The sequence below is a fragment of the Pelodiscus sinensis genome, chromosome 1, assembly GCF_052426305.1.
Source record: "Pelodiscus sinensis isolate ZL-2025 chromosome 1, ASM5242630v1, whole genome shotgun sequence".
Classification (NCBI taxonomy): domain Eukaryota; kingdom Metazoa; phylum Chordata; order Testudines; family Trionychidae; genus Pelodiscus; species Pelodiscus sinensis.
In genome coordinates, this window is record NC_143052.1 from 118,797,727 (window position 1) to 118,809,803 (window position 12,077).

At 40.9% G+C, this 12,077-nt stretch overlaps 1 protein-coding gene across 18 annotated transcripts in view; it reads left to right on the forward strand.

Annotated features, from left to right (window-relative positions):
* SOX5 (SRY-box transcription factor 5) overlaps positions 1-12,077 on the forward strand; it is an 895,980-nt gene that overhangs the window by 670,711 nt on the left and 213,192 nt on the right. For all 18 annotated transcript variants that reach the window (XM_089769671.1, XM_089769670.1, XM_075898182.2 and 15 more), the window contains one exon: positions 9,064-9,150. In XM_089769671.1, the coding sequence (XP_089625797.1) occupies positions 9,064-9,150 (87 nt within the window). The remainder of the gene's footprint in view (positions 1-9,063; positions 9,151-12,077) is intronic.

Genomic DNA, 12,077 nt, shown 5'->3' on the forward strand with positions numbered 1-12,077 from the left:
GTGGGGGTGTGTGTAAATACTGTGTGTTCATGTAACCCCGTGATATCAATTTCACTAATTTTTAATGCTGCCTTATTCACTTCTTTATGATCATTGTCTGGTGCTGCTGTTGATACAGATCTGTGTGATTAAAATGCTATTTAAAAAGAGATTTTTTTCGTATACTTACCTTTGACTATCTTTTTGAGAGGGTGGTGGGGGGGGAGATTTATTTATATTTTGGGCTTTAGTTCTGAGTTGGTCTACCTCCCACTGTAAACGGGGAAAACAGAGGGTTAATTCAGGTGCATTGAGAATGCTTATGTAAGCAGTACTTGCTAGAGTGTGTTGGTATAATAGTGTGCAGATGGGGTGGAAAAATGATGGCTAAATGGTAGACAGTGTTTACAGCTGGATCAGGAGGAAAGCATATATGGGTTCACATCATGTTTTACATCAATTCTTTTCAAGAAATGCAGACATATAGGCACACATTGCCACGAGTCAGGGCGTATCAGCCTACACCAGTTTATTTATTGAGACATAAACAGCCACTTGCCTTCCCAGATTCTGCCTTTTCCAGAGATGACCTGTGTCAACATGAGGAATTCAGACTGGATGTCCATCGGTAGTACTGGACACCATGTTTTACTACACCTTGTTGTCCACTTGCTGGCCAGTACCATAACCTCTTCCTCATCCACTGCTCCACAGGAGCTTCTTCCTCTCTGACATTAATTGTCCACAGTGATTACAGGCAAAATCTTACAGGGTCTCTGGATTAGTTATAAAAGACACAAGTCACATGGGTACCTCTGGAACTTATTGCTCTTCTTCACTTTCTGATGGTCTTGCATCAGCTTCTTTCCCTTTGCATAGCCTGGGGACTTCTCTTTGGAGTAGTTGAGTTTTGTCATTTCCATCGCCTAGTCACTGTAAATAGTCTTGTTCCTGTGGAGTGCTGGAGCTTTTCTGCACATACATTTCTCCCCACAGTGAAAAGAAACTAAGCATCTCCTCCTTAAACCAAACAGCAACATGGCACTGAGTTCAAGGAGCCATGATGGCAGCAAATAATTAGCAGGTAACAGCAATAGATGTGGCTGTAAAGACTTTGCTGTGCATTTAAAAGTGAGGAGAGCTTCTGGTTATTGTGATCCCTGGGCAGTGAAATTCAAAAGTGCTCCCACACATGTCAGTCCTGAAGAGAACGTTGTACTGTGGATTTGTAGCTGGAGGTCTGCTTATGGGTACAGGCACCCCACACAATCACATTGCCACTACAATAGAACTAAAATAGCTTGAGGTTTGGGTCTCTCCGAAAAGAGGAAGACGTAAACTGGAAAATGTGGAAATTTTTGTCAGTAGGAGACAAAATTAAACATGGATGAACTCCAGGCTATACTGAAAATTATGAGTTAGTATGTCTTTCTAACATAAACTAGGCCTTAGAGCCCAGTAGTTCCTTTCTCAAAATGAAACCATTTTTGTGAAGGAGGGATTTGGAACAAATATGTCAACGAAGCACAGTTAAAGCTCAAGAAAACCAAAAACTGGTGTTAGGATATACACGGTTAACACCCCCTTCCCCTTTAACAGTAAGGATGTTAAATTGTGGTTATCTAACTTAATTGTGTAGTCAATTCAAATTGTATTAACTACATGACTAGTCGGGTAAGGATTGCTCTTCAGAACCATGGCAAGGCTAGCTCCAGGAGCTGGCTTGAGCCAAGACTGAGCAGTCCTGGCTCCTGTCGGCTCTGGGAGCCACCTGCTCTGCATCTCTGCATTTTAAATGTAGTAAGAGCCAGCTTCTTGGTCCTGGCTCACACTGAGTCCAGCAGCCCAGGCCACTGCGAACAGGGGCTGCTGCTGGAGCAGCCTCTGCCCACAGTGAATCTCAGCTCACGGGGGGAAGAGGCTGCTTCGCAGTAGTGATGTAAGTGAAGAGGGATGTAAGAGAGGGAAACAGGAGCCGGTGCTAGGGGAAGCCTTCTTGAAAGCTGATTCACCCTAGCACCGTCTCTGAGGTGTTGCCTGCCCCCCCTCTGCTTCCTCTATCTGGCAGCAGCCCCTGTTAACAAGGCTGGCAACTCTTACTACATTTAAAATGCAGAGCCGCAGCATGGACAGTTCCCAGAGCCAGCATGAGCTGGGACTGCTCAGTCCCAGCTCGAACCAGCTTCTGGAGCTCTCCCCGCTGCAGCTCTGCATAGCAGTCCTTATCGACTAGTTGTGTAGTCAATACAAATTGTATCAACTGCACAATTAGTTAGATAACCACAATTTAACATCATTACTTTGCAGCAACCTCCTCTATCCACCCTCGGCTACCTCTGATAGAGGCATCAGGGAGGCAAGCAGCATCATGGAGAGGATGCTGGGGGAAACCAGCTTTTAAGCCAGCTTCCGCCAGCACCGGCTCCTGTTTTTCCCCCGTCCCCCGCTGCCTCTCATTGAGGGGGTGGATGTGAGTAGTCGATGCTCCAGTCGACTACTCACATCCCTAGTTTACAAAGGTGGTTTTCCTGTTCATTTACTTAGATCCTTTAATTTTTTTAATACTTTCAGAGAATCCTAATGCATGCAGTGTTGTGTGCATGTATAGATACATACACAAATAGTGACTGCACTGGAGAGAATGTGCTTTTATCCCTGGCACTGCAGCTCTGTTTGAGAATGACTGGATGCTGGCATGAGTCTCCAGGTCTCATTGTTCCATCTGAGGGAGTCAGTCTTGAGAGTGTTTGGCACCAAGAGGGGAAAGGAGGGAGAGTTCTTGGGAATGAACATTAACTGAAGAGCCTGTATGCTGTTGTAACAATGGCTGGCACAGTTGGAGGGCCATTCACCATTGGGTATTGCCATAGGCATTGATGCGAAGAAGCACAGGCAAGCAAAAGAGGCAAGTGTGGAAAAAAGGGAAACAAAATGCTGTGTAAATATATTATGAAGGACATAATAATGGATAAATGTACAACCAGGAAAAAAATTGCTGTGAATTAATCTGTATTTCAGGTCAAAGGACTCTGTCCATGTTCTTCTCTTTTGCCACTATTTATTTTATAATTTCTGTTGTTCTTTTCACATTTTGTTCTCTTTCCCTGCCCTAGCCATAAGTCTCCATAATGCTTATAATTAATGGAGTGCTTTTAATCATTGAGAATCTTTGCAAGTATTAACTTCATAACACCTCCGTGAGTAAATACTGTAATCTCCTGGCTATTCTGCATATTACTGCTACTTACTAGATAAAACCAGAGCTATTGTTCTAAAGCAGGGGCCACCATCCCACAGAAAATGAGTCAGGGGATACACACAAACAAAACAGAAAACCAAACCCTCAGAACTTACCTGCTTCCAGTATTGCCAAGGTGGAAAGCAACAAACAAACAAACAAAAAAAACCCAACAAACCCCATACCTCATTCACACTTAACTCTGCATGGGCTGGGTTCCAGCCCTGAAGCAGGGAGAGGCCATGAGGGGGGCTTTCTGATGGAGATGAGCGAGGTGACACTCATACTCCAGCCCCATAGTTAGGTGCGCAGAAGCCCAGGGCTTCTGGCCCATGGCACAGGGACTTGCTAAAGACTGGGACAAATGAAGCTAAGGGCCAGATCCGGCCTGCTGCAGGTTCCCCACCCCATCCTAAAGGCTAGCTTCACAGTGGAACTTAGATGTCTAGAAAATCCTTGGGAATTCACAAAGCCTGAATTAGGCTCCACGGCTTCCTATACATTGAATGTAGAGAGATGGGCACATCAGAACAAGTTCACAAAAGTCAGGATGCTGCCACGTGGCTCTTCAACTATGCTGGTCTGTAGAAAATGCTTCACACAGAGATTGGCACTTGCACTTGTGTGGATTGGAGGGAAGCACATCCCTCTGCTTTGTTTTTTTCCACTGCAGCCCCTCTTTTGGTGTTAGGTGCTTGTCCTGTTTTAGCCAGAAGCCAGATGGAGAGGGTGCTAGCTCCTAACATAAATGACAGAAATAGTGAAAGAATCAGTAGGCTGAGTACTCACTTGTAAAGTGGGAGACACCTCCAGCCAGGGGCTCCAAAGGAGAGGGGCAACTTTTCCCTACAGGCCCAGCCCCCTGTTCTCCCTCCTCCACCCCTCCCCCCCCCCCCCCCCCGGGAATCTCCCAAGTCCTCCGTGCCACAAGCTGGAGCCTAGCCTGGTAAAAATGGCCCAGGGGGAACCCAGGCAGCTGTGGGGGAAACATGGATTCTCCACCTACCTGGGGCAGGGAGACCTGAAAGCAGTTCCCAGCCCATGTCTCCCTCTCCCTCCCCCCCCCCCCAATTCTTTGTCTTGGGCAGATGGAGGGTCCACATCTTCCCACAGCTTCCCAGGTGGCTCTTACCATGGCCTTGCTACAGCTCTTTAGCTTTTAATGTGGCTACTGCTGGGCCATAAACTAGAGCTGGAATGGGGTAAGAGCTATGTACCTTCCACTTGCCCTGGGTAGGGAGTGGGGATAAGGGCCAAGAGCTGCTCTCAGGCCCCTCAGCCCCCTGACAGTTGGAGGTTGCCTGGGATGACCAATCCAGTTCTGACTTGGTTGCAGAAGGGGAGTCTCAGGAGGAAGAGGAAGGGCAGGGATTGGGCCACAGAGGGGACAGAGCCTCGTATCCCCCCCCCTTTAGAGTCTGTCCCTCCTATCCTCTAGTCCCCCTGCTCCAATGACTCAACTTTAAATATTCACAGTGAAACAAGCTTCAGTAGGAGAGTTAGGGAGCCCCACATTAGACTATCTCTTAGCCCATGCTTAGGGCATGCTCAAAAGAGGTTGCAGATCCCTATTCAAATTCCTTCTCTCCCACAGGGGCAGGAGGGATTTGAACCAGGTGCATATCTTAGTCACTGGGATCATAGTTATGACTGAGGGAGGTGGTCCTCTTCTCGCTTTTAGGGAGAGCTCTTACCCCAGTAGTTGAACTCTAAACATGTTTACTGGTTCTGGTCCCACAGACAAGTTAGGTACGGGGATGTCTATTTTTGTGAATTGCTCTGGGGCTCAGGGGTCCACGCTGTGTTCATGTGAGAGATACACAAATATAGGTGACTAGCATAGTGTTTGACTTCTGTATTTGCGAAGGCAGCTCCAGTCAGGCATCTGGGCCACAAGTGGTAGGACAAATTCTGTGCCTGCCAGGGGGTTGCAGTTGTGTGTGTTGGAGAGGGAGGAGGGGATGTATTGTCTAGATAACTTTTATGGCAGAGATTTTTGTGCCTAGTGAATTTAGGCATCCGTAGTTTTTAGGCACCTGCAGCAGAATAGGGTTTTTATCAATCCCACTGGAGTCTGAGTCTGGGGGTTTGATACGTAAAGGGGATGTTTGGTGCATAAGTCTTTTGTGAATGTAGCTCTGTGTGTCCTAGGTTCTATGTTGCTAATAAACTTTTAGTTCAAGTGGATGAGTCCCATGTTTGTGAAGAAGGAAGAGCTAAGTATTACCACCTTTCTTATTGAGAAGTCCTGAATGAGCATGGTGTACAGCAGAACATATCTAGCATCTGTATTTGTATAGCACTTTGCATGATGAGGTCCTGGTCCATGACTGGCAATTGTATGAGGTTGTTACAGAATCATCCCCATTTTACAGAGGAAAAGCTGTTAAGTATTTCCCAAATCCTTGAAGAGTCTGTGCCAGAATAGTGATTAGAAATAGCAGTTTTCAGATCTCAGTATTGCGCTCACACCCATTAGACCACTAGAATGAGTCGAACTCCATGGTTGGTACACATTGCATGCATACCCATATGTACATTTGTAAACTTTTTAAACTGCACAACGTATGTCTGTTTTGCAAACAAGTCTCTGTGTTATTTCTTATCCCAGTATATGTGCGCCTCTCAACAAAATGTTTTAGGCTTTTATTTAGTTTAAGTTTTTTATGGTTGTAACTTTTAGGACAATTATGTATGTTTAATATGTATCTGTTTCTAGCCTTTTTTTTAATAGAGTGGATAGAGTACATAAATTCTAATTGTTTTAAAGATGCTGTAATGCAATAAATCAAACTATAATTTGATATAGATTTTCAGTTCTTCCTTTTGAATGGGGAATGACCATCAATTGTCTCTAAAAATCATATGAGTCCATTTTACAATAAAAATATTTACAGGCTGTAAATATAGCAAAATTCTGTTGCCGTGTCTTACATGGCAATTGTGTTTCAAGTCAAAAGAGATTTCAGACTACTTTAGTACATCAATTAAACATGATTACATGTATCTCAAAAAAATCCATATAGTATTATTTTAAATAGTTAACATACAGTATTTCAACAGGGGAAATACTTATTAGATCACCACAATCTATTTTACGCCATCAGCATTGCAAAGGGGATTATAATTGTGTTAAATTTTCATATTACTCATATTCACACATTAATGAACAGATGCATCGTTACTATTGGGATTTTGCCATTTGGCCTTTCACATCCTTAATCATGAATTTCCTACTGAGATCTTTACCGTTCTAGTAAAAATTCAGTCATTGATACATGGCTGTCCATTGAATTCATTATTCTTAGCTTGTTTGTTGCAGCTCTTCCTGAATTACCAGTAGAGTCGGGTTGCAAGAACAGTAATTTGTAACATGAGTTGTTTCATTACAGTCAATAAGTTTACATTGACAAAACAAAACCAAAAAAGTCTCTAAAAAAATAGCATCAAACTTAATCACAGACACTCCTGTCCTGGTTTATGCATAGAAAGTTAACTATGATTTCTGATCACCTTCCAAATAAAATGGTCTTGAAAGAACCATTCATTTGGAGGGACTGTTTGTCACAAGGAAGGTAATTGTAGTAAGTTGCTGTGTAGCTGAGCTGTGTCTCCGTTGGTAGCTAATATAGCGGTCTGCAGTGAACCTGGAGAGTTCTGTAGGCTTCAGAAACCAGGCTACTGTTGCTTTAACTCTGCAAGTTAGACAGAAGTCTTCTGTTTCTTTACCAGCACACTACAGCGAATATTTTGTCTAGCTGCAGGGGAAAAGCTTTGTCATGGACTTTGCTGACAATAGACTTAAAAGTAAAATGGTCTACTTTTGGTGCCTGGAGGTTCTGTAGCCTATTGTTAGTTCACAATGGATTTCTATTGCTGCATTCCTGCTTTGCAAAGGTTTGTTAGCTTTTAATGACTGACAATCTATTGCAAATACCTCATTGACTCTGGCCTGTTTACATGCTACTCAAGAATTTTTTAAAAACACTGGAAAAAGAAAACAGCAATGTTTATTTGACCTATTCAAGATATGGTTTAAAAAATGGTTTCCTTCATGAAGTGTTTACTGGGAAAGTACAAACTTTGGAAGTATTTGTAAAAGCCTCTAAAGCACAGTGGAATCTTCTTATCATGAACTCAGAATTTTAAAATGTTAACATGCAGCTTCTCATAGCTATTTCATTGTGATCTAATTGTAATTTTGAGCTTGTAATGAAATCTTCTATTAATGTAGTTCTTATTTTTACAAAAAAAGGTAGCATAAAATACTACCATTTAAAGAGCAGAATTCCTATAATTATATTTTAAAAATATTAAACTGGAAACTGAACATTTTAAGGCTAGTGCGTGTGAGAGAGAATACATACATTATGTGATACTGTATTGTATTATATTATTAATGTTAGTTTATGAAATAAAGATTTTGAGTTGTTCACTTTCATTTTCTACAAATCCTTTATAAAGACTCAAATGTTATTATAATATTGGTATTTTTTGAAAGAGAAGGAGGAGACCTTTGATTTTTTGTTGTTGTTGTTGTTGTTATAGGAAACTGCATTCAGATTTTGCGACACTGATTCCTGAGAGCTTTAAGTTAGGGGCTCAAGAAGGTTGGCAAAATTAGCCAAACAAGATAATGAAGGCTCCTCATAAAGCTTTTTACTGTGGGGAAAATTAACCAGTTGCTAATAATTGCATGGTCCCTAGGCCAGACGGTCCCTTTGATAAGTTAACATGTACTCCTTTTATGCTCCTGGTAGGGGGTAAACAAATGCCTGAACAAATACAAATACACATAAACACAAATGTGGAGAATAGCAGTATATGTCTTAGATCCAGATAATAAGTGTGGGTATTGTTATTTAGATGGCGCATACTGGGACACTTATCTTTTAGTACACTCCATTTTCTAACTGAATGCAGTACTAATCGTGGGATTGAAAGCCATTGTAATTGTGTACCCATCTAAATGCTGACAAGAATATACAATTACATTGTTTGGAACTGAGTTTAATGTTCTCTGAATTTTATTAGCATTTATATTTACTTATGCATTAAAATTCCACACAAAAAAGAGGTCAAATTGCAGGAGTCAGACACATAAATATCGGATCCATCCACACCCTCGGTGTATTTTCCCCTGAAAATACTGAACGAATATATCTTCTTATAAAAAGGAAGTGATAGAAATCTGAAATGAGAAAATAATGGTTTTCCATTCTAGGCATTGCTCCCTCCCATTTCTGGATTTTTCAATATTTGTAAGGCTTTCTGTCACATCAAACTTTATTATTATTGCTATTTATTTATTTATTTATTTATTTGCAATGTCTGAGTTTGTGTGTGTTACTGGAAAGCCTTTCCACGGTGTACTTACCACCGCACAATGTTTAAACACACATTATAAAGTAGATGTGATTGTAAACACACAGAGGGATATAATTACATGTAGCAGATTTAGGAGCTAATTCTTTGCCTTTTTTTTAACTCTGCATTTTATCAACATAATCATTTTTGACTGCAGACTAACACTCTGAAATTGACAAGAATCCATTATAAGCTGAACTTGCTCACTAAATTGAAAAACAATGAACTGCAGGTTTATATGTGCCCATTGTCATACAGAATTACTATGGCTTTGTTCCGCAAGAGGAAAAAGCTAATGATTTTGAAACAGCAGGTGACAAAACACATTTCCCCCCCCCTTATCACTTTGTTGATGAAGTCATTACAAATTGGGGCCCAGAATAGGGTTGGCCTTATTTTTAGCAGATAGACTTTTAATGAGTTCTATTGTGGAGCCAGTGATGTTGATTTTCTTGCATTTTTTCCCTCCCTTCTTTCAGAAACTCCCAGTATTGAAAAGCTACTATCAAAGGACTGGAAAGACAAGCTTCTTGCCATGGGATCAGGGAACTTTGGAGAAATAAAAGGTAACATTGTCACTGTGATCCTACAGAGTAAAATGAAACAAAAATAAAATATCTGTGTGTATAACTAGCAGTATGAAACTTTACATTTTTTGTTTTGTTTCTCATTTCTTTGTTTGTTGGCAGTTTACAATCGCCCTGTGTGATTTTTAATAAATCGTGGCATGTAGTTCTAAATGAACAATCCACCTTCATTTATATAACAAGGCTTTTGTTCCATTTTTTAATTCTGTTTATCAGTATAACGGGAGTCTATTATAGGATTCACATAAAACTCAACAGAGATTTTCACAGTTTGTATTAATACAGTGTTTAGCATCCATCTACAGAAGGAACTACACATCAGAAGGAGATCAGAGGTGTTTGCTGTTGTTTGTGCAGATTGTGATACTATTGTGCAAAAGATGAAAGGGCAAAGTTTTTGTAGTGATGCCTCTAGGCACTGAAATTAACTTGTGCGGATAATAAGGGACAGCACACTATATCTGTGTATTAAAACATGTTCCTTTAAAGCTGTAGAAGGAAAATGCAAAAGGTGACCATTGTCCAGCAGTAATGCTCTGTTTTGCCACAATATTTCCCTGTCTTATATATGTGAGGACATTTTAGGAAACTGATAGTTTATTTTTATACAGTATTTGTGCTCCAAATAAGTGTCAAACTTGATATAATTTCCAAGGTGTAAAGAAGCCAATATTTCCTTTAAAGAAAATAGTGTGAGACTCCCACTTACTGCACAGTAAAGTCAGATGGGGCTATTCTAATCTGACCTCCTTTGTGACACACAACTTCCCCAAGTTGATTCCTGTTTGAACTAGAACATGTCTTGCACCACTTACATCAATGTAAATCCAAAGCAGCTCCATTAAAATAAAAAAGAATATACCAGTGTAAAATGGTGTGAGATCTGAATTAAGTTCAATTTATTTTTTAATAGACCTAGTTTTCCACAGTTGCGTTACCTGTGTTGAGGCAAACCCTGAAGTCCTTATTCAGAGAAATTCCCAAAAACTTACTCCAGATGTTTTTAAGGACCTATTTCACAGTGCACAATGACACTCAGTAAAACATACAGTAAAATGTTGAAAGAAAAGCTGGCAATTCACTTGAATCCTAAAAGGCAGTCTCTTAGAGAATAATTCATAGGTTTACACTAAAACTTAGTATTTTATTCATATGCTCCTTTCAGCTTGTCACAAATAAGCCACCAGCACTAGCTTGCTCTGGTCCACTGACTTATACATGGGGGAAAGTATACCTTTGGCTTCCCCAACTTCCTTAGCAAGGGCCTCTCATTTTTATGAGTCCAAGTATATCTGTTACACTTATTTGATAACTTAATGACAAAACTCAATATTTCAGCACCAGGCAGGCTGAGATATTACACTTATTAGAAGTGAGCCAGATTTTGAGTTCCTTCCTTAATCTTAGCAAATGCAAAACCACTTGAGCACACTTTCCCCATATGCATGAGTCAATGGGCCAGAGAGTGCTATAGCTAGTATCTTATGTGTGATTCTTATATATAAAGATGTATATGAATTAGGGATATAATAATGTAGTTGATTAAGCAAAAGCTTATAGGTTAATGACATAGACTACACGCATTTCCCCTCCACCCCTTCCCAGTAAATTTTTTAGCAAGCTGGCCAGCAGCCCGGCTCAGTTCTAACTTGCTCGTGGTCCTGGACCTACCCCCGCTGCGGCTCTGCCTTTAAAGTGTATTAGGAACCAGGCAGGCAGGTAGCCCTGCTCAGTTCCAGCTCACGCTGGGCCCAGGAGTTCAGACCCCTCACCCCCAGACAAGGGCTTCCCAGGGACTAAAGAATAGTCGACTAACTGATAGGAATTCATGAGGTTAATCAACTATTCAGTTAACTGATATTTAAACATCCCTAATATGAATATGATTCAAGTTACTCTACAATGTGGGGTTAACTGACTGATAAATCCTTGAGGAGTAATCTTTAATGAGTTTTTAGGCTGAGGGTCTGTAGAGGGCTTTCATTTCAGCTTTCTGTGTTGTGTTGCTGCAGTAGCCAATACAGTTCTCTGGAACTTCTTTAACCATTGAGATGCTGGAGTTTTTTAAAAAATTACTCCCTGTGATCCTCCACTCTCTTTGGACTGAGTAAAGACTCTGAAGCATGCTCTGTACTAAGAAGTCAGTCTCTTCCAAATCCCTATGATCTTGTTCTGTTGGAGGGCAGTCTTTTTTCTCCCTTTTTCTCTTTCCCCTTCACAAGTTAAACATGAAAGCCGTAGCAACTTTAAGCTAACACGAAAGAAATTCAACAGCTCTTTCAGTCTTGCCTGGGGGGCAGGGAGAGGATGGGGAGCAACACCGCAGCCTCAAAGAAGAGATTTCTTGCTTTAACTTTTTGGTTTTTTAAATTTCATACTTTGAAGACAAGTTGAGTTATTGTTTCATAGTTTTGTTCAAAGCCTCACACTCAATGCACATTAGTGGCACTGTGGTTCTATGGCTGGGAGCATGGTTATTAGGTGTTTGGATCAGGTTTGGCAGTAAGCTGTGAAAACAGGCGCTGGTTTATTTTTCCTACTGACTGCAGTGACAGTTGCAATTATTGTCCATTGTTTGTAGGTGGCTAGAAAGAAGGGAGGATACAATAGAGTGTTGCCTTCTGGAGGTAAATGAATTTGACTTACAGGTTCTTGGGGGGTCATGCAGGCTGATTATTTAGTGCCCAGGAATGTGGTTTTCATGCCACTGCAGCCATGAGTGGCTAGCAACAATAGGTCAGCAGTACTGCAGCTGTATTTAGTGAGATGACATGAAAGGTGTACAAGTTGAACTGTTTTACACATACACACACACATGCGCATTGTACTGGAAAGAAGTAATGTTTTATTCCTGCTCTTTGAACATGGGGTTATTAATAGTTTTTCAGTTGTAAGTTTTAAATTAA